This window comes from Melitaea cinxia, chromosome 26, assembly GCF_905220565.1.
Source record: "Melitaea cinxia chromosome 26, ilMelCinx1.1, whole genome shotgun sequence".
Lineage (NCBI taxonomy): Eukaryota > Metazoa > Arthropoda > Insecta > Lepidoptera > Nymphalidae > Melitaea > Melitaea cinxia.
Window position 1 is genome coordinate 7,691,909 of NC_059419.1, and position 23,352 is coordinate 7,715,260.

At 41.6% G+C, this 23,352-nt stretch overlaps 2 protein-coding genes across 3 annotated transcripts in view; one reads left to right on the plus strand and one right to left on the minus strand.

The window, feature by feature from the left end:
• Window positions 1-7,499, plus strand: part of LOC123666635 — a 74,735-nt gene extending 67,236 nt beyond the window's left edge. Inside the window, exons 5-9 of one of the 2 annotated variants that reach the window (XM_045600727.1) lie at window positions 739-777; window positions 1,221-1,256; window positions 2,481-2,597; window positions 4,792-5,973; window positions 6,521-7,499. In XM_045600727.1, coding sequence (XP_045456683.1) covers window positions 739-777; window positions 1,221-1,256; window positions 2,481-2,597; window positions 4,792-5,973; window positions 6,521-6,682 — 1,536 coding nt within the window. In that variant the 3' untranslated portion in view covers window positions 6,683-7,499. The remainder of the gene's footprint in view (window positions 1-738; window positions 778-1,220; window positions 1,257-2,480; window positions 2,598-4,791; window positions 5,974-6,520) is intronic. The other variant, XM_045600728.1, reaches the window with a different exon arrangement.
• Window positions 7,500-13,920: 6,421 nt separating this feature from the next.
• LOC123666450 (rho GTPase-activating protein 190) overlaps window positions 13,921-23,352 on the minus strand; it is a 62,203-nt gene continuing 52,771 nt past the window's right edge. Inside the window, exons 34-39 of the mRNA XM_045600541.1 lie at window positions 22,828-22,935; window positions 22,636-22,713; window positions 21,622-21,757; window positions 20,940-21,071; window positions 20,130-20,268; window positions 13,921-14,119 (exon numbers count right to left, since the gene is read on the minus strand). Of these exons, the coding sequence (XP_045456497.1) occupies window positions 13,921-14,119; window positions 20,130-20,268; window positions 20,940-21,071; window positions 21,622-21,757; window positions 22,636-22,713; window positions 22,828-22,935 (792 nt within the window). The remainder of the gene's footprint in view (window positions 14,120-20,129; window positions 20,269-20,939; window positions 21,072-21,621; window positions 21,758-22,635; window positions 22,714-22,827; window positions 22,936-23,352) is intronic.

Genomic DNA, 23,352 nt, shown 5'->3' on the forward strand with positions numbered 1-23,352 from the left:
TACTTTTCACCATTTTTCTTTTATCTGTGCTATAAGACGTTGATTCGTACTAAATTTCAAGATTCTGAGTTCAAGGGAAGTAGCAGTAGTAGTAGTAGTAGTAGTAGGTTTTGATTCCCTTGAGAGCGTCAAAAATTTGGAGCATAAACGGCTGTATCTTTTGATTGGATTGACTTAGAAGTTTGATTTTTTCACAGCTACAAGGGACAGTAGACCTGAGTATTTAATAAAAATTACAACTTGATAACTTTCTATGTTTCTGAGAAAAATGGTCTTGACAGACAGACGGACAACAAAGTGATCCTGTAAGGGTTCCGTTTTATCCTTTTGAGGTAGGGAACCCTAAAAATAGCATCAAGTATATTTATTTAGTACAGTTATCAATTACTTAGTTAAAAGTTATAAACAGCATTTTTTATTATTATTATTATTTTAGTTTTTACGAAGGGAACGATATCTGTTAAGAAGCACTTGTTATTTAACTACAATTACTAGCAATACGCTACATACATTCACGTTACAAATTTTGCTTAAATCATGATACTGACCTTACAACAATAGTTATTACTTATTAATAGTTATCACTTGTTTTCAAAAGTACATAGACTCAATAATTATAGATAAACACTTCTTTACATATTTCGACACTTATAATTCGAAGTTTAATTTGTTTTTTATTTTTTAGATGCCTTATTTTTAGTGATATAATTTATTTTATTATTTTGCTTACGGGTTTAGCAATCCCAGGCAGATCCTTATGAATCCGAATACCCTGATGTAAGTATCAACATTTTGAAACTAATAATTTGATCATAGAGAGAAGTTAGATAATAGAGCAACTTCAAATGTGACTGAAGGCATTACTATGATGAGAAAATTCCAGATTGATTATACCTATGTTTTATTTTGTCAATTACAGCAAAAATTGAATTTATTAAAAAAAGTAACAAAAAAATGTTTTTGCACAATTATAAATCTTTCAGTTATTACGTCTTTCTAGAATTCGATTTTTCTAATAAAATGTAAGAAAAAAAAACTATTATCACAATATTTATTCAAAATCCATGTTTGAGATTTTATCAAATTCAGTCAAGCGTTATTACAACAACCTGACATAACGTAGGCAACAGTTACTTTGTCTATACTTTCTGTACATTTATAGCTTTTAATGAGAATGATTTTATTTAATTGTAGTACAGATTTTTATTTTCATGCATTAGTATCTACCCGACAATATCGAGCCGACAGACCAAAGCGTAAGTGACACTATATCTTGTAAAACAATTTGCTTTAAATATTTGATACATCTACTCATATTTCTGTGTTCTATGTATTTTTCGCTTGATAATCTACTACCATCAAGGTAAAGTCAATTCAATAATGACAACTTTATAGAAAAAATTACCTCGCAGTAGAAAATACATTGACGCTAATTCAAAGCAAAGAAAAAATAACACTAAAAACTTGGTAGCAAGATGAGTATTTAAATCTGTATATATCTAAAAATTATGAAAAAAATAAATATTTCTGCATTATAGTATATGAGACTAAATTGTTAAAATATTTTTTTCGAATCCGATAAAATTCGTTTTACATAAATCGGTTCTTTAAGATAGATTATTAAATGTCATATAGAAACAGCGTAAAGTAACGGAATAATAACCAGCTCGAGAAACAGACCAAGATGTATAAATTTAAATAAGTAAAATATTAAAAGTGCATGTCTTAATAGACCTTCTGATCCTCAAAAATATCACACTACTTACATTAATTATTTATTACCAATGACATCCTCATTTGCAAAGTTTATTCATGTGTGTTTAATATAATATGATGTTGTGATTCGTTTTTATTTTCATTACAGTAGTTCAGCAATTTATGCACGTTGTAGCTAATTAGACCATTTTTTACTGCCATTAGCCATTTATATAATTATTTCATTTGAATTATAACACTTAAATCTATTTAGTCGTTATGAACTGAAACTTTAAATATTTAAAAAGGTAACTACTTAATATGTTTAAAAAAGATGTACCATTTCGTCTGCTTTAATAAAAAAGTTTTAATTTTCATTACTTTAAATATTGGATTAAAGAAACGACCTACAGTATAGAGGTACCTAGGTAAGTAGGTACCCAGGTGTAAATATATATTTAAATATTTAAAGTAAGCTAAGCTATATAAACCAGTATAAAATTAAGATTGTTTGTTTTTTTTAATAATAGCTCTTTCTGCCTCAGCAATCGTATTGAATTTGTTTTAAAAATCTTTGTCTTGATTCTTTTTTGCAATAATCAATCAAAACTTTGCAGTCAAAGCTTTGCAATAGTCCACAATAAAATATAAACCGAAATAACAATAATAATATATATAATTTCATTTATTAATGAGTATCCAGTACGGGTGTTGCAATATAAATATCTTTTCACACAAAAATCAAACTATCTTGAACGCAAATAAAGCACAGTATTGTTTGGCAGGACAGCGCGTCAGCATGCAGCGCGTGCCCGGAGTGCGCAAGCGCAGACGGTTCTGTTCGAGCTGTTGCATTTCATGATCTGAGCGTCGTGCCTGAGGAGGGGGAGCAAGAGTTCAAGGTAATATTAGTAAATAATTAATCTTAGCTAAATTTTTCACAATCAGTGAAGTTCCTTTTTGTACCGCACATATTGATCACACTTCGATCACACTCGAAATATCATTCTTCAAATCCAAATTCGCTTCTTCGTCAACCTCTGTCACAAAAAGGACCAAATTGTATACTACTATATCAATTAGTGCCCATTTTATTAAGATAAATGAGCCATCCGTTTATCCTTTACCCGTTTTTCCGAAAATTAGATATGTACTTCGTCAAAATGGAACCATTTTAATATCGTCGCAACTTGTGGCCGCTGTAAAAATATGAATCAATTATCCGACTTCTGTACAGATTATCAGTTGAAGTCTGCAACAGTTAGTGTAAGAAGGAAGATTTTATTGCGCTTAAACATAGAAAAGTGACATCAAGTTCACTTGATGTTATATAAATGTGTAAGTAGGTAAAGTTATATTTAACGCATGATGTTCACTTTTAAGAAAAGGATCTATATATTAAATCGCATTCCAAAAATGTAGTGTACTTCACCAAGTTTTCTGAAAAGCCCTTTCCAAGATAAACTTTTTCATAATTACTAGACGTTATCTGTAAAAAAGATTGAAAATTATACTAACAACTGAAAAGAAAGCATTGCTATTAAGAAGAGTTATCCCGAATATGGAATATGCTTAAATAGTTTAACAAACCAAAGTCCAAGAATATTTTTTCCTTGAAGATAATTCTTGATTACTAATGATTCAACAACGGCAGATTAGTTGACTATACTCTAAATAGTGTTTCTTTTATTTCTAAAATCTGGAACATTCATCCGTAAAATGAACTGTATAATTGATTTATTCCTAATGCATCCACTAATCCCGTACGGAACCGACGTAGTTGCTATTAGTCAAGCTCAAAACAATCGTACCATTTGCATAGACCAAAACAATATTTAGAAACGCGAGCCTATAATAGACTGACGTGTTAATCCATAAGCTTTAGAAACCATTACGTTCAGAAATAGATCCATTAGCAATACCAACCGCGGAAAACTGTTCGAAACCAATAAAATACTGATACATTGACTGGGTCTATATGAGAAAGATTTAACTGGAAAAATCTGAGTCAAGGACGGCCACCGATGGACGTATGAAAATATTGTGGCACATCTTGTAAAGAAATTATAAATAAACTCAGTTCAGTCTCGCCGGCCGCTTCGATTGCACAGTGATACTCGTAATGTTCAGTTCAGGAAATATGATGGTGATTTGTTGATGATTATTATTGTGCTTGTGTGTCTCGATGACTGTTGGATATGGTTTGTTGAAATGTTTTATATATTCATTTGTTTTTAATTTTGTTTTTGTGATATTTGCAATGCTGCCTAGTTTTGACAGCTGGCTTTGCTTTTAAGCGGCGATTAATAGGTATGTTAGTGTCGGAAACATTTTATACAGTTTACAAATAAACATCTTAAATTTCAACCCCCAATGAACTCAGACCAATTATATTTCTATTGCAATTAATAAAATAACATCATTCACGGTTTTTTTTTTCTATTAAATGGTTACAATTTCTCTTAAGAAAGATTATGATTTTTAATGTCATGTAAATTCATTTCTATAGTCATGTCATATAAATGATACAAATTATTCTACCTGGATCTTAAACTGCTTATAATTCAATCGATAGTTGCGGAAGTGTGACGCACGTCTCCTTCCCAAATCATTTTAACGTGACAAATCTGTCGAGGTGACGTTACACCTAATTTTGAATTGAAACGATTAACAAACAGTTGGACAAAACCACTGTGTGTCAATTAAAACGGCAGTAAAAGAAACATTTTTGAGAATGTTTAACCACGTAAGTTCAACGTTTCCATTGAAAAAGATGTAAGGATATAAGAACAAACGCTATATTTAAATTTTGATATTAACAAATATGTCTATTTATAAGTCGCAATATTGGATCATTTAATTTAATTTTACAGTATGTAATAATTTAAATAACAAAATAAACGCACAGTATTTTGTACATATTGTAATTATCGCGCGTGCTTCTAACCGAACCATGCATGTTTTGTCATAATTAAACGTCGTTTTTTACGAATATAATTTACAGTCACATTATAACACATGCACGCAAATGAATGCTTCGAACTACTCTGTGAGCTTTACTGCATAACATGTAAAATGAATAATTTATTGTTTCAGAGTGGTGCTACTACACCTTGCACTTGCGATGAGTGCCAAAAAGAAGATGAGAACAAACGAGATGAACAGAAAAAGCAAAAAAATAAAAAAGAGGGAGTAAAAAGTAAAGAAACGACACAATCAAAACCCAATGCTCAAACGCAATCGAATACGAAGGAAAATACCTCTGACAGAACAGTCGATGTTCTTGTACATGATGCTCCAAATATTCCGAGATATTTCCAATCAGTGACGTCAACACCATTCCATGTGGCTGAACCACCTCCTCCGGGATTTGTAATAGCCCCTTATCAGCCTCCTCGCTTCCATACAGGCGGTAACGTGGAAGATTTATTAGGAGATGTCCAATCATCTACTGCTACAATACAAACAACATACATTCAACAAAACTCCATATTTATGTGTAATACTAGAAACATTGTCCAAAATAAGTGCTGTTGTCAGAACCGCGAATCAAACACAAAGACTGAAGTTTGTCAAGAACAAACACCAAAATGTTACGTTACAGAAAAGAATATTGAATTGACTTATGATTACCCTAGAACGACACCCATTCCAAGCAGCCCTAGCCAAAAATCGTCAGATGAGATAAAAACGACCACCACAGAGGTTGCAAGCACAGTTGTTTTTGTCGAAAAAAAGATGCCAGTAAAGCCGAAGAAATTTGATTTCTTTTTTAGATCGCGTTCTGCACCAGTTGGAGAAAATGAAGAACCTATATATGCAACAGTAAATAAATTACCAAAGAAGCTGAGAAGAATGGAACTGGCAAATCTTGAAAAGGAAGTGGCATATAAGACAAGTGAAGTAGAATCTTCTACACGAACTGAGGTTACTTTAAAAACTGATACAGAATCACAACCACCACCTCCAGATGACGATACGAGTCGATCAGAACGAGAAAAGTCAACGGTGCCGCAAAGACCAGAATCACCGAAGGCAAAAAAACGAAAGAGATTTTCATTGACATTCAAAAAACGAGAAAGAAAAAGACGAGAGAAGAAAGCAGAAGTTAAAAACGGTGTAAAAAATGGTGTACCGGTTCAAGTAGAGAGTGATAATGAAAGGCTGATTGAGGAACAGGATCCTAAGCACAAGCACTGCTCAAGGCATCGGCCGATGCCACGTAGCGCCATGTCGTCTTCGAACTATAGCCCGCGTTATAAGCGGGATAGTTATCAGGTACTTTCTGGAATTTTTATTAGAAAATCGTGTTCTGCGATGCTACAATTGCTTGCATTGTTGAAGATTGGGGCAGTCACACGCTTTTTCATGCATTTTATTATTAGTTTGATGTAAGTACGTAGCTGTCAAGTTTAGAGTATCCATGATCTTTCTTTATTGAACACACATTTGTATATGTTTATATGTAATGTTGTTATATATACATGTATATGTATTACAATACGTTCACCAACATTTTGTATTATTCTAAACCGCATCCTTATTCCACAAAACACCATCATATCTTCCATTACCATCAAAAATGTAGCGGCAAAAGTATGCGTGTGATTGCCCTACATCATGCACATTTTCACATCGTTTAAAATTATATTGTATTGCTAAAAACAAGTGGTTAAAATATGACAATCGATCTTTATGAAAACATGTTTCTTAGCAAAAATCTATCCTCGTCATTTGCGTAAAAAAGCAGTAATCAATTTCAAAAGTTCCCCAAACAAATCATATTACATTTGAACACTTCGTTATAGTTTTTTTTTTCTCCCAGGAGATGACAACATCACACTCAGAGCACGAACGCACGAACAGTATGTGCTCATCTGTGAATTCCCTAGGATCAGCCTGCACCCACAAGTCTAGAAAGTTATCCGTTGCTCCTCAAGACGGCTCCATACCCTGGTGTGGCTGTTGGGGAGCCGGTTGTGTTTAACCTTGAACTGTGAACCAAGATACATGAATAAAGTGATGTGTGAAAGTGAAAATGAACAAAACAGTAGCTGTGTTTTGTACAAGAACACAAACATACTAACTTTAAAATACGATGAATAGACTTCAATATAATTCTAAATAGACAACAGTTTTGTATTTTAACAAAAAATGTAATAGATTTTCGTTTTAAATGTATTTGAAAAGTTCACATTCAGTCTAACACGGCTGAAAGGTTTGTGCCCTGAAAAGAAAGTAATTTTTTTTTTTTATTACACAGTAAATAAATAATAAATGCCTCACACTCAACGGCCCACACTAGGATTATCTACTGTGGGTTCGGAAACACACAATACACAAGCACAAACGCCCAGACCAATGCAACCATTTGTATGGCCAATACAAATTTTTGCGATATGCGGGGATTGAACCCGCAATCCAGCAACAGCCATAAACCAGAGCTATGACCGTATGTGAAATTGACGACGCGCCAACGCATCGTCAATTTATAATAAAATCTATCATGTCATATACGTTAATGTGCCACATGTCAATTTATAACAAATATATAAATAGTTTTCAATGATGTAAATATGAAAGGTCTGTAAAAAACCTATATTAGAGATTTTTAAAAAAGTCAATGTAACAAAATGTTGCTCTCATATTTTGTGTATCTTTTTTTGATAGCAACACTTACAATGTACATATACCATAATCATGATTGTTAATCTCTATAGACATCTTACACGATGTATGTGTAGTGTAAATACTGTTGTGACTGTACATTAGCGAGCTATAAATTAAATTATTCTAATACCATATAATAATCTTTTTATTTTTTCTTCAGATAAATTTCAAACGAAATTTCAACGACTAAATAAATATTACTATCGCGCTTACACAGAAAATTTAATTTTATAAATCAGCTTATTTGTTTTTTTTTTATTTTATTTATACAACACTGTTTAATTTAGAAAAATTATACAATGAATAATTTTCAATTTGATCATAATGAAATAATTAATTGCAAAAGTTGCGGCTGATAATAGAACTGAAACACGTTTACGAGCCTATAGCATTAGTGTTAATAATCTTTTGTATTAATTTTTGTGTTGTTCTGGTTACTAGTTTACCCGTAAACCACCTATTATTTCTACGGTCTTTAAAATATTATTTAACTTGTAATCTCGACCGCACAGAACAATCTCAATCAGTTCTCAACTTAACTGAGGTAGGGCACAGAAGGGATTTCCTGCTCAAAATATGGAGCAGCCCGACTGGGGTTAGTACCTCGACCTTACAGAAGATCACAGCAAAATAATACTGTTTCAAGCAGTATTATGTTACTGTTGGTGAGTAAGGTGACCAGAGCTCCTGGGGGGATTGGGGATTGGGTCGGCAACGCGCTTGCGATGCTTCTGGTGTTGCAGGCGTCTTTAAGCTACGGTAATCGCTTACCATCAGGTGAGCCGTACGCTTGTTTGCCGACCTAGTGACATAAAAAAAGAAAATCATTCATTTGATTTAACGGCTCTCAATTGTGAGTCAAACAATTTTCTTCGTGGCCTCTCCGTTCTTAGCGTCTTTAATAAATTCATTATTCAACAACGCTATTTCGGCATTATAGCAAAGCTAGTAATCAAAATGTATTAGTTAATTAAATTATATAAAAATCTCAAAACTATATTAATATTTTATTTCTATTCCTAAATAGCGATTACTAAATATGTCAAGACTATTCGAAAAATAGAATTCACTCTACGCCAACAGATACCTACTTCGCACTAAAAACGACATAAATATTTAAGTATGATTCATCTACCTGTGCGAGAAATAGTTCAGTTTTCTTGGTTGGTACTCACGTTATACATATTTCAAGCTTCTTAGAATGGCAATATTTATCTACTATGCACTATCCATATAATTTACTTCGAGGTTGGATTTCTAAATGCTAAGTCAGAAACGTATATAGAATAATTGTGTTTGCTCGCAAACGAAAAAAAAACCGACTTCAACTACATCGACGAGTAATACAACGTAGATCGACGAAAAAATAGTCAAGTAACTACGCGTTATCAAAGATTACTCAAAAAGTAGTTATCAGATCTCAATAAAATTTATATGTGACCACATGACAAACATCAGCTTTCGATTAAATTAAAAATTATTAAAATCGGTACATCCAGTAAAAAGTTATTGCGGATTTTCAAGAGTTTCCCTCGATTTCTCTGGGATCCCATCATCAGATCCTGGTTTCCTTATCATGGTACTAAACTAGGGATATCTCCTTTCCAGCAAAAAAAGAATTATCAAAATCGGTAGATCCAGTAGAAAGTTATGCGGTATAATACAACGTAGGTCGACGAAAAAAGGGTCAAGTAAAAACGCATTATTAGATATAACTCGAAAAGTAGTTGTTAGATCTCAAATAAATTTAAATGGAACCAATTGGCACACACCACCTTTCGATTAAAAAAAAAAATTGTCGTACTCGGTCCACGCGGTCAAAAGTTCTGATGTAACATACATAAAAAAAAAATACAGTCGAATTGAGAACCTCCTCCTTTTTTTGGAAGTCGGTTAAAAAGGAAACGAAATTGTTAAACAATTTTTAATCAATTACTTGATTTGAAATCAATTTATAAACATTTTTATCCACTCTTGAAGTAATAAATAATGACTAAAGAATATTAGTTATTAATAGTTAATCGTTTTCTAAGATCAATTAATTTGTCTTAAATAAAACCTCTCCTGCCGTGTGGCTACGGTAGCAAAGAATATAGTCGCCCCCTCTCTTCCCGTTGTGTCGTATGAAGCAACTAAGGGATAACACAGTTCCACTACCACCTTGGAACTTAAAAAGCCGACCGATTGCGGGATAACCATCTAATTGGTGGCTTTGAAATACACAGACCTAAGACGGGCAGCAGCGTCTTCGGTGCGACAAAGCCAGTCCTGCGGTCACCAACTCGCCTGCCCAGCGTGGTGACTATGGGCAAAACACTTGAGTTCACGCCATTTTCGGCGTGAACTTGTGGAGGCCTATGTCCAGCAGTAGACTGTGATAGGCTGAAATGATGATGATGATGAAAACCTCTCAGCCATGTGTGCCAACCAGTTTGCAGTGGATAAGACATTTTCAGAAGTGGGACGTTTACAAACCATTTGCTGTAATACAAAATTCATAACTTTTCATCCAAAAAAAGGGAGATAATTTGCACTTGATGTTTTAAGTTACTCCTGCCCATTGACATATAATTAGGGGAGACGAGGCTTGAAAACGTTCAAATTATATACCATAAAGTTAGTAAGAATTTTAAGGTATATGAATAAAACACAATATTATTACATAGATGGTTATTTATTATAAAATATGACACATTCTTTTGAACTGTGTTTACAGTTATTTGAGACGCACATAGCAAAATTGTTCTGACTGAACCTTCAATGGCTGTTTTATAAGACATATTTTATTAGGAATTCACTTTCATGTAATGATTATAAATATTATTAAAATAGGAAAAACCTTAATCTTAAATTCAGTTTCAAATATTTTAAAGTTTTATGATCATGGCGGAATTGTGTTTAATGTTAATGAAAAATTATTAGATATTACACGTTATGATTTACGTACAGTGTTTGATAAGTTTTTTCCGTTCTTTCTTATATTTTTTTACATGACATACTGTAGTTTTTATATAACTCCACTATAAGTCAAGCCTAAAATGTTAATAGTAAGATTACTATTCATAATTAAGCAGCCATTGAACCTCCAGTCATCGAAGCGTACATTGATTCTACTTTAGAACATTCGAGAACCTACTAAAAATTTTTTTTGGACGCAAACACAACGCATCAATAATACACTTTGTATAGGAATTACCGAATCGCTATACGTTTTCAAATGAAATGGCACATAAATTGTAAATGAGTGTGTGTTTCGTGTAAAAAGTGAAAATATATAAATCAGAACACTTCGATATATATCGTATAAAATAACAAACATATGGCTTTCAAAACTCAATAAAAAAATAATATTTCAATAAATAAATTACGAAAAAATTAGTCAATGTACAATATTTACATCGAATATTTATATACGAGTTACATCGAATTAAAAAAGGGGAAACATGCGTCGTGGCGATTAGAAGCGATTAATTTCTAGAAAAAAAAAAAAAAAAAAAAAAATAACAAACGAAAGTAGGTTCTATGTCTTTTTCGATTCATAGTAAAATATAAAAAATTCCTTCGCATTCCCCCTATTGGACACGATTAACCATCTCTTCCTCGCACGCGATAGTTTCCAAATTACTCAACGTGTGAGAAAGAGACATGATATAATGACATATCGATAAAAAACTTACAATTAAATACACCTTAACTATGCTTAACGGAGACATCTATTATATTAAACATTACTTATGAATAGTTACATCGATTTTATATATTGCTAAACGCAAACGAATATATAGAAATTGCATTTCTTTCGATACAATTCTTTAAAAAGCTTTTCATAGGATACATTTTTTTATTGCGAAAAATAAATAAACGGATAATACATAAATTGCACTGGATAGGTATTTTTATTTAACTAAATATAATCTATGGCAAGTGCAATAAATTATTTATTTGAAATATAATCGCCGCCATTTTCATTTGACACACTTCTAAGCAGCAGGATGGAATTAAAGTCACTCCATGTTTTTTGTAAGTTCATTTCACACATCAAGTTTGATTATAGCCTCTAAAGATACCTTAATTTTTTAAGGATATGGTTACACTTTATCATTAGCACAAAATTATAATCAGCTCTGTTTTAGAGGATGATTAAATCATACATTTTATTTTATTGTTATTTTATGTGTAAGAAAAATAGAATCGTGATAATAGAAATCGTGTATTATATTAAAAATAATTATTATAATACATGTGTTCAATTTTTATTTTCTTTGACAAAGAATGACTAAAATTCTATCCGTAACAGAGAAAAAAAAACAAAAATACTAAGTGCATTAAATATAAAAATATTCATTTTGCATATACAAAGAAAATAATTTCTAATATTCAGTCTATATTCATAAAACACTTAAACGTACAAAATAGGCCACCCGTTTTATAAACGGATCACAAATTTCGCCTTAAAATTAAAGACATGTGATGTATAGGTTAAAAATAATATATTAAATTAATAAATATATTTATAAAAAAAAATTAAACGGATTATATTGGACGCTAAATATACAAGTGAAAAACAATTTCATGGAGATCTGTTTTATATAAGTTAAAAATATTAGACACTCAATAAAAATATATAAAAAATGTCCTTAATTTAATGGAAAAAAAACTATTGTTTTTTTTTAAAATTAAGAATTTAAAAAAAAATCTTGAACTTAATAAAAACTATTTTTTCGTTTATTTATATATTTTTGCTTCAGTTACGCCGATAAAGTCATGCCATGAAAAGGGTTCAAAGTACTGTAAGTAAATAAGTTATTTCATTATGTGAACCTTTTTTATAAAGAAAATTCATTTCAACTGGTGAACTTCACTCAATATCATAAAAAATTCTTTACTGTTGCTTAAATCCCAAACCAAAATCATGATATCATTTTCATCACTAAAACTTTATTGAAAAATTAACATGTTTGTATATTTTAGACAATACTTGTACCCTCCCGTATAACACATTTCTAATGTTTACATAAATAAATATATTTTAAGTTACAATGAAGGCAAAATAAAACTTAGAAATCATAAACAAAATAAAGTTACTAAAAATTATATAAAGAGGACTGTAGTGTCAATGCCTTTAATACAAGAGGGAGTTAATTTTTTATACTGAATTTGAATACCTTCTAAATATTTTGTAATTGTTTCTTGAATTTATGATATCCTGGTGATAAATCTGACATTGACCACATTTTGATTCTAAACAAATAAAATAAAATCAGTCTCTTTAAAATAAGATGCTCATCAGCTGCCATTAATTAGCTGCTTTATTAATAATTATAAAATATATTTAAAGATAATAAGATGCTCATCAGCTGCCTTTAATTAACTGCTTTATTAATAATTATATTATAAAATATATTTAAAGATACGTATAAAAATAATAACAAATGTCGACGTGTATCAAGTTCAACTTCTGGCAAGAATCTGCCTTTAACTGAAAATTAATTTCCACAATCGAATAAGCGTTTCAGGCAAGACTTATTATTTCTTATCGAACTAAAGTTACGTTTTGACAGATTGAAATCAAATATTTAGCGAAAATTAAAAATAAAAGCTGAATATAATACACTTTTGCTCAATAAACTCATATACGCGTTAATCTATAATTATTATTAACATTTATTTGATAATTAGTCATCGACTGAACGGAATGTGCTCTTTACGTGGTGTTGCCATTAATTGATAATTCAAATACTTTAAACGTACCAATAATACTTAGATTAAACATTTCTTTTTTTTCGTTAAATACTTTTGTGCACGAATCTCAACCTTACGCCTATTAGAAATGCTATATAATTTAATAAACGCCTACCTTTAAAATACTGATCCTTGATACCAATCCGTTTAGTCCTTCCTAACCGACACCGACATAAAATAAGCGTTAAATATCGTACTCAAGCGTGGCGGTGTACTCTAAGCATGATATGACACTTGTAAAAATAAACCGTCAGTTATCGATATACCTAATACAACAACGATACGACGGTACTCACGACGGTACTTCTAGAACATAGACGAATAGTTCTAGCGTTCTCTGTCGTTCATACAAATATAGACACTTATTGGGAACCGATAAAGCCTAGAATCGCGTGTAACACGTAGTGTCCGTATAGCCTTACGCACTATTCGTACTTCACTGGACTACACGGGTATATAAACGTTATTTAACGGTATATAAACGTTACTGTCCCTTTGACGGCGTTAAAGCTGACGTCAGACGTCGTCCATCACAAATGCAACCTGCATTGTGGGTTCCTGAGACATAAAAAAAGCATTTTTAACAGAAATGCAAAATGGGAATACCATTATATGCTTATCGGAAGTGTGTAAAATAACTAATACAATACTGATAAAAGTTTTTATTTAAAACGCTATGCACTGACAGACATTAAACCTAATGTTTACTCGAATTTCACTCCTTATAATTAACTATTGTTAACTAATTTTAATAAAATTTATTTAAAAATTAAAATTACTATTATTAACAATTACTATACTTACGCACTGGCCTCACACCATGACGAAGGCCTCCTGCCCCCGGAACAGGAAGGGGTGCTGGTCGATCATTGTTTGTACAATGTCCTCGAGGTATGGCCGGGTCATCTCGAAACGGCCCATGTCCGAAAATTGCACCGGCAACAGTGTGGGCCACCAGCAGATCGCCAGGTTCTTGCTGTCCATCGAGTTTAATTTCGAATTGTCCGCCACCCTGGAGTCAATGTCCGAAATTGAATTTAATATTTAATTGTATATATTAGTAAACTATGCGATAAGTAATAATAATAATAATAATATATTTTTGCTACTTCTCTGTATCTTCAACTCTTTTAGAATATACGCTTTAGCCTGTAATATCCCACTGCTTTGCATAGGCCTCTTTCCCTTGAGCTTAATCCACCACTCTGGTTCAATGCGAGTTGGCAGATATTATTCCCTACTATGAATGATGATCGCTATCAGGTGGATATGATAATAACCGGGACCGACGGCTTAACGTGCTCTCCGAGGCGCGGTGGGAAGACCCACGAGGACTAACAATCATAATATGTAGAATGAGAACTCCAGCGTGAGCGCAGCGCCAGCAGCCGCCAGCTGCGGTCCTTCAGCTCCACGCTATATATTATGTAGAATGAGAGCCCCACCTGGCGAAGTGGTGCAGCAGGTAGTCCAGCGTGGCGCGCGCGGGCGCGGTGAGCGCGGCGGCCAGCAGCGCGCGCAGCGCCAGCAGCCGCCAGCTGCGGTCCTTCAGCTCCACGCTATATATTATGTAGAATGAGAGCCCCACCTGGCGAAGTGGTGCAGCAGGTAGTCCAGCGTGGCGCGCGCGGGCGCGGTGAGCGCGGCGGCCAGCAGCGCGCGCAGCGCCAGCAGCCGCCAGCTGCGGTCCTTCAGCTCCACGCTATATATTATGTAGAATGAGAGCCCCACCTGGCGAAGTGGTGCAGCAGGTAGTCCAGCGTGGCGCGCGCGGGCGCGGTGAGCGCGGCGGCCAGCAGCGCGCGCAGCGCCAGCAGCCGCCAGCTGCGGTCCTTCAGCTCCACGCTATATATTATGTAGAATGAGAGCCCCACCTGGCGAAGTGGTGCAGCAGGTAGTCCAGCGTGGCGCGCGCGGGCGCGGTGAGCGCGGCGGCCAGCAGCGCGCGCAGCGCCAGCAGCCGCCAGCTGCGGTCCTTCAGCTCCACGCTATATATTATGTAGAATGAGAGCCCCACCTGGCGAAGTGGTGCAGCAGGTAGTCCAGCGTGGCGCGCGCGGGCGCGGTGAGCGCGGCGGCCAGCAGCGCGCGCAGCGCCAGCAGCCGCCAGCTGCGGTCCTTCAGCTCCACGCTATATATTATGTAGAATGAGAGCCCCACCTGGCGAAGTGGTGCAGCAGGTAGTCCAGCGTGGCGCGCGCGGGCGCGGTGAGCGCGGCGGCCAGCAGCGCGCGCAGCGCCAGCAGCCGCCAGCTGCGGTCCTTCAGCTCCACGCTATATATTATGTAGAATGAGAGCCCCACCTGGCGAAGTGGTGCAGCAGGTAGTCCAGCGTGGCGCGCGCGGGCGCGGTGAGCGCGGCGGCCAGCAGCGCGCGCAGCGCCAGCAGCCGCCAGCTGCGGTCCTTCAGCTCCACGCTATATATTATGTAGAATGAGAGCCCCACCTGGCGAAGTGGTGCAGCAGGTAGTCCAGCGTGGCGCGCGCGGGCGCGGTGAGCGCGGCGGCCAGCAGCGCGCGCAGCGCCAGCAGCCGCCAGCTGCGGTCCTTCAGCTCCACGCTATATATTATGTAGAATGAGAGCCCCACCTGGCGAAGTGGTGCAGCAGGTAGTCCAGCGTGGCGCGCGCGGGCGCGGTGAGCGCGGCGGCCAGCAGCGCGCGCAGCGCCAGCAGCCGCCAGCTGCGGTCCTTCAGCTCCACGCTATATATTATGTAGAATGAGAGCCCCACCTGGCGAAGTGGTGCAGCAGGTAGTCCAGCGTGGCGCGCGCGGGCGCGGTGAGCGCGGCGGCCAGCAGCGCGCGCAGCGCCAGCAGCCGCCAGCTGCGGTCCTTCAGCTCCACGCTATATATTATGTAGAATGAGAGCCCCACCTGGCGAAGTGGTGCAGCAGGTAGTCCAGCGTGGCGCGCGCGGGCGCGGTGAGCGCGGCGGCCAGCAGCGCGCGCAGCGCCAGCAGCCGCCAGCTGCGGTCCTTCAGCTCCACGCTATATATTATGTAGAATGAGAGCCCCACCTGGCGAAGTGGTGCAGCAGGTAGTCCAGCGTGGCGCGCGCGGGCGCGGTGAGCGCGGCGGCCAGCAGCGCGCGCAGCGCCAGCAGCCGCCAGCTGCGGTCCTTCAGCTCCACGCTATATATTATGTAGAATGAGAGCCCCACCTGGCGAAGTGGTGCAGCAGGTAGTCCAGCGTGGCGCGCGCGGGCGCGGTGAGCGCGGCGGCCAGCAGCGCGCGCAGCGCCAGCAGCCGCCAGCTGCGGTCCTTCAGCTCCACGCTATATATTATGTAGAATGAGAGCCCCACCTGGCGAAGTGGTGCAGCAGGTAGTCCAGCGTGGCGCGCGCGGGCGCGGTGAGCGCGGCGGCCAGCAGCGCGCGCAGCGCCAGCAGCCGCCAGCTGCGGTCCTTCAGCTCCACGCTATATATTATGTAGAATGAGAGCCCCACCTGGCGAAGTGGTGCAGCAGGTAGTCCAGCGTGGCGCGCGCGGGCGCGGTGAGCGCGGCGGCCAGCAGCGCGCGCAGCGCCAGCAGCCGCCAGCTGCGGTCCTTCAGCTCCACGCTATATATTATGTAGAATGAGAGCCCCACCTGGCGAAGTGGTGCAGCAGGTAGTCCAGCGTGGCGCGCGCGGGCGCGGTGAGCGCGGCGGCCAGCAGCGCGCGCAGCGCCAGCAGCCGCCAGCTGCGGTCCTTCAGCTCCACGCTATATATTATGTAGAATGAGAGCCCCACCTGGCGAAGTGGTGCAGCAGGTAGTCCAGCGTGGCGCGCGCGGGCGCGGTGAGCGCGGCGGCCAGCAGCGCGCGCAGCGCCAGCAGCCGCCAGCTGCGGTCCTTCAGCTCCACGCTATATATTATGTAGAATGAGAGCCCCACCTGGCGAAGTGGTGCAGCAGGTAGTCCAGCGTGGCGCGCGCGGGCGCGGTGAGCGCGGCGGCCAGCAGCGCGCGCAGCGCCAGCAGCCGCCAGCTGCGGTCCTTCAGCTCCACGCTATATATTATGTAGAATGAGAGCCCCACCTGGCGAAGTGGTGCAGCAGGTAGTCCAGCGTGGCGCGCGCGGGCGCGGTGAGCGCGGCGGCCAGCAGCGCGCGCAGCGCCAGCAGCCGCCAGCTGCGGTCCTTCAGCTCCACGCTATATATTATGTAGAATGAGAGCCCCACCTGGCGAAGTGGTGCAGCAGGTAGTCCAGCGTGGCGCGCGCGGGCGCGGTGAGCGCGGCGGCCAGCAGCGCGCGCAGCGCCAGCAGCCGCCAGCTGCGGTCCTTCAGCTCCACGCTATATATTATGTAGAATGAGAGCCCCACCTGGCGAAGTGGTGCAGCAGGTAGTCCAGCGTGGCGCGCGCGGGCGCGGTGAGCGCGGCGGCCAGCAGCGCGCGCAGCGCCAGCAGCCGCCAGCTGCGGTCCTTCAGCTCCACGCTATATATTATGTAGAATGAGAGCCCCACCTGGCGAAGTGGTGCAGCAGGTAGTCCAGCGTGGCGCGCGCGGGCGCGGTGAGCGCGGCGGCCAGCAGCGCGCGCAGCGCCAGCAGCCGCCAGCTGCGGTCCTTCAGCTCCACGCTATATATTATGTAGAATGAGAGCCCCACCTGGCGAAGTGGTGCAGCAGGTAGTCCAGCGTGGCGCGCGCGGGCGCGGTGAGCGCGGCGGCCAGCAGCGCGCGCAGCGCCAGCAGCCGCCAGCTGCGGTCCTTCAGCTCCACGCTATATATTATGTAGAATGAGAGCCCCACCTGGCGAAGTGGTGCAGCAGGTAGTCCAGCGTGGCGCGCGCGGGCGCGGTGAGCGCGGCGGCCAGCAGCGCGCGCAGCGCCAGCAGCCGCCAGCTGCGGTCCTTCAGCTCCACGCTATATATTATGTAGAATGAGAGCCCCACCTGGCGAAGTGGTGCAGCAGGTAGTCCAGCGTGGCGCGCGCGGGCGCGGTGAGCGCGGCGGCCAGCAGCGCGCGCAGCGCCAGCAGCCGCCAGCTGCGGTCCTTCAGCTCCACGCTATATATTATGTAGAATGAGAGCCCCACCTGGCGAAGTGGTGCAGCAGGTAGTCCAGCGTGGCGCGCGCGGGCGCGGTGAGCGCGGCGGCCAGCAGCGCGCGCAGCGCCAGCAGCCGCCAGCTGCGGTCCTTCAGCTCCACGCTATATATTATGTAGAATGAGAGCCCCACCTGGCGAAGTGGTGCAGCAGGTAGTCCAGCGTGGCGCGCGCGGGCGCGGTGAGCGCGGCGGCCAGCAGCGCGCGCAGCGCCAGCAGCCGCCAGCTGCGGTCCTTCAGCTCCACGCTATATATTATGTAGAATGAGAGCCCCACCTGGCGAAGTGGTGCAGCAGGTAGTCCAGCGTGGCGCGCGCGGGCGCGGTGAGCGCGGCGGCCAGCAGCGCGCGCAGCGCCAGCAGCCGCCAGCTGCGGTCCTTCAGCTCCACGCTATATATTATGTAGAATGAGAGCCCCACCTGGCGAAGTGGTGCAGCAGGTAGTCCAGCGTGGCGCGCGCGGGCGCGGTGAGCGCGGCGGCCAGCAGCGCGCGCAGCGCCAGCAGCCGCCAGCTGCGGTCCTTCAGCTCCACGCTATATATTATGTAGAATGAGAGCCCCACCTGGCGAAGTGGTGCAGCAGGTAGTCCAGCGTGGCGCGCGCGGGCGCGGTGAGCGCGGCGGCCAGCAGCGCGCGCAGCGCCAGCAGCCGCCAGCTGCGGTCCTTCAGCTCCACGCTATATATTATGTAGAATGAGAGCCCCACCTGGCGAAGTGGTGCAGCAGGTAGTCCAGCGTGGCGCGCGCGGGCGCGGTGAGCGCGGCGGCCAGCAGCGCGCGCAGCGCCAGCAGCCGCCAGCTGCGGTCCTTCAGCTCCACGCTATATATTATGTAGAATGAGAGCCCCACCTGGCGAAGTGGTGCAGCAGGTAGTCCAGCGTGGCGCGCGCGGGCGCGGTGAGCGCGGCGGCCAGCAGCGCGCGCAGCGCCAGCAGCCGCCAGCTGCGGTCCTTCAGCTCCACGCTATATATTATGTAGAATGAGAGCCCCACCTGGCGAAGTGGTGCAGCAGGTAGTCCAGCGTGGCGCGCGCGGGCGCGGTGAGCGCGGCGGCCAGCAGCGCGCGCAGCGCCAGCAGCCGCCAGCTGCGGTCCTTCAGCTCCACGCTATATATTATGTAGAATGAGAGCCCCACCTGGCGAAGTGGTGCAGCAGGTAGTCCAGCGTGGCGCGCGCGGGCGCGGTGAGCGCGGCGGCCAGCAGCGCGCGCAGCGCCAGCAGCCGCCAGCTGCGGTCCTTCAGCTCCACGCTATATATTATGTAGAATGAGAGCCCCACCTGGCGAAGTGGTGCAGCAGGTAGTCCAGCGTGGCGCGCGCGGGCGCGGTGAGCGCGGCGGCCAGCAGCGCGCGCAGCGCCAGCAGCCGCCAGCTGCGGTCCTTCAGCTCCACGCTATATATTATGTAGAATGAGAGCCCCACCTGGCGAAGTGGTGCAGCAGGTAGTCCAGCGTGGCGCGCGCGGGCGCGGTGAGCGCGGCGGCCAGCAGCGCGCGCAGCGCCAGCAGCCGCCAGCTGCGGTCCTTCAGCTCCACGCTATATATTATGTAGAATGAGAGCCCCACCTGGCGAAGTGGTGCAGCAGGTAGTCCAGCGTGGCGCGCGCGGGCGCGGTGAGCGCGGCGGCCAGCAGCGCGCGCAGCGCCAGCAGCCGCCAGCTGCGGTCCTTCAGCTCCACGCTATATATTATGTAGAATGAGAGCCCCACCTGGCGAAGTGGTGCAGCAGGTAGTCCAGCGTGGCGCGCGCGGGCGCGGTGAGCGCGGCGGCCAGCAGCGCGCGCAGCGCCAGCAGCCGCCAGCTGCGGTCCTTCAGCTCCACGCTATATATTATGTAGAATGAGAGCCCCACCTGGCGAAGTGGTGCAGCAGGTAGTCCAGCGTGGCGCGCGCGGGCGCGGTGAGCGCGGCGGCCAGCAGCGCGCGCAGCGCCAGCAGCCGCCAGCTGCGGTCCTTCAGCTCCACGCTATATATTATGTAGAATGAGAGCCCCACCTGGCGAAGTGGTGCAGCAGGTAGTCCAGCGTGGCGCGCGCGGGCGCGGTGAGCGCGGCGGCCAGCAGCGCGCGCAGCGCCAGCAGCCGCCAGCTGCGGTCCTTCAGCTCCACGCCGCCCGCGATGCAGCCGCGCATCGCTGCCAACGTCACATTATATTAACAATATCCACGGCCTCTTAGCCCGTGCCATTTTATATACATCAAATGTTTGCTATACAGCGTGTTTTTTTTATCATCATCACTTCAGCCTATCGCAGTCCACTGCTGGACATAGACCTCCCCATGTACTCAACATTTGTTTCAACCGAATCGGTTCGCTAAACAGGCATGGATAGGGGGTAAATTTGGCAACGCGCTTGCGCTTGCTTATTTTGTTAATCGCTTGTCGTCAGATAAGCCGTACGCTTGTTTGCCGACCTAATTGTATATAAAATTACCATCTGCAACCAGCGGTGTACCGTTTCATCGCGTCTCGCTACACCTTATGATTGCGCCACATGCTTCACCGCAAAAATACTATGCCACTGGTTTAGGACCAAAGACTGATGGACGCCACTCGAAAAGGTAAAGGATAGGGCGGGATAAGGGAAACTGGCTTACATGCCATCAAACTGGAACACATCGGAATATAGTAGGCGGTTCAGCTTTGACATGATTAGTGATCAGTTATTTGGGGGAGTCCATATCCACCCCCTACCACCTAGATACCACATATACATACATATATACGGTTTTCAACACAGCCCATGATTGTTGACTGCTATTTACTTGTATAGATTTTTTAATATGAAACCTAAAGTCAACTGACCTGCAATGTCTTCTAACTGTGCCATACTAGCTTCATCCAGTAGAGGAGGGAGTTTTTTCGAGAAGAAATCCTTAAGCGCAGTCGCTACCGCGTTCACCGGTATATCTAGCGAGTCTAGATCTATGTTTGGATCTGTGAAACAAAATAAATATTACCATAGATAAAGATGTAGTTTCGTTTTATTAATGATAAATCCTAAAAAGATGTTAAACACATTTTTTCAACTGACTTCAAAAAACAATAAATAACAAATTCTAATATCTTTTTTGTGTATGTTAATAATACCTTATTATGGGTTGACTGGAAGAGATCTCTTTTAGGGATAAGTTCGCTCTTGCCAACTTCCTATATTTTAAAATTGCGCCGACGGCGGAGTATGAAATTTTGCACATTTATAGTTTATATAGAGAAGAAGTGCAGAATGCTAATACTTTTTTAAATTATAGATAAAAAATACATTAATTCAATAAAAAAAAAACATAACACACTACCACTTATTTGACACACACACGTATATATACTCTTTTGTTTATTATTACAGAAGTATGTCTTTGACAAAAGAACCTTAACAATGTTCAAACTTATATTTCAAATTAATTACTGTCGAATTTCAAGCACTGGGCGACCACTAGTACATATTCATTTACGTTCCTTTTTTTTGATGAATTTTTACTACCCTTACCTTCGTAAAACTTGCTGAACAGCATATCGACGTGCGCCCTGTTACCCGGCACGCGGTACAGACCCTCGGACGCGAGGCCCTCTCTCTCTATAAACTCCACGCATTTTTCTACAAAGAGCGGTACTCCGTGGGGGCCCTGCAAAAATTACACATATACGATGCAAAAAGCCCTTGTTTGAAAATACAATTTTATCAGTAAATTGGGAAATTCGATAATATACAGAAAAATATTTTATACATACACTAGCTTTTGCTCGCGGATTCGCTCGCGCAGGAAACCTACCTAAGGGTTAAGACCATTTGTTTTTTCAGTCTATGCTGAAAGTACTTCTTTATATACTACATTAGAGGTTCTGCCTTCAGATGCTAACACGACCAAGTTGTTAGATGAGCTGACTCGAAATGGGTACTCCGTCGGTATATGTGGTATCCGCGATATATACACCGATAAGACACCCATGTCGATTATTAGGTTTATTTACCCAATTTCACCCCCTAAGGGGTTGATTTTCAGAAAATCACGAAGACGTATTTGCTTATTTATTTTTGGGAGTACTACAAAGTTTCGAATCGAAATTTCTATTTGATATTGTTTCGCTATACAAATTTTGAACCACCATTTTACCCTTTGGGGGGTTGAATTTCGAAATATCATTATTTATTCCTTGTATACATCATAAGGGGAAACTCTGTGCAAAATTTTAGCTTTTTAGGTCCAAGGGCTTGGGCTGGGCGTTGATGAGTGAGTCAGGAATTGTCTTTTTATATATAAAGATTAATTTTAAGAAGTATTTGTTCCTTAAAAGAAAACATAAAGCTCAAAGTAATTATAATTATAATAAAAGTATTTTTTCGGATTTTATAGTGGTTGATTATGTTTTTTGGATACTTTACAGCAACCATGGTCACGGGAGGACGTCGGACATCTAAAAAACCTAATAAACCACGATAAACTCCGAAAAAGTTGTTTCATTACAATGAGTGAAATTAGGAAACTCAAAGTTATGTTAGTACCTGAGGTCCCCAATTTTGTATCGCATTCGCGTTTTGCATTTGGGACGAATTCTTCTTGTCTTTACTCTTTGATATTTCCTGTTAAATGAAAATAAGAATTAAACTAAAGTTTTCCGTAACTAGATTCTTTACAAAACTAGAATCATATAACCGAGTGAAACCGGGTGTTATTTAGTAAATAAACAAAGTTACCTTATGTCTCCTATCATGTTTACCGAAAACCTGAGGCCGCCTTCTTGAGTCTGCGGCACTTGATGACGAATTATCTTGAGCGGACGAAGGGTATTCCCCGGATAGCATCTATTAGACAACAAAACACAATTAGCTCACTATAAATGCCAATTGAAATTTACTCCTTAAGATGCGCTATAAGGCCGTCGTATGAAAAATATATGGGGAGTGAATTCGTATTAGACAGTAAGGCGATCTGAAATGAAAATAACTTTTTACCGTGCAACATCTCTAGAGAGAAAGAGATAGATATATTTACACGGTTATCGTTTTTAAGAAGTGAATTCCAGTCGCGTGCGGGTGTTAACACACACTTTGTTATTTATTTAATTTTGTTTAACTGTGTGTTTGCTTCTGCATTACGTAAAAGATACAACATACGATTATAATAGTTTTTCAGTTATTGTCTACATAGGATTTACAGTGAACAGTTGAATTCCAAATTTCAGATTCGAATTTCGAATTTGTAACAGTAGTAAGAATGTT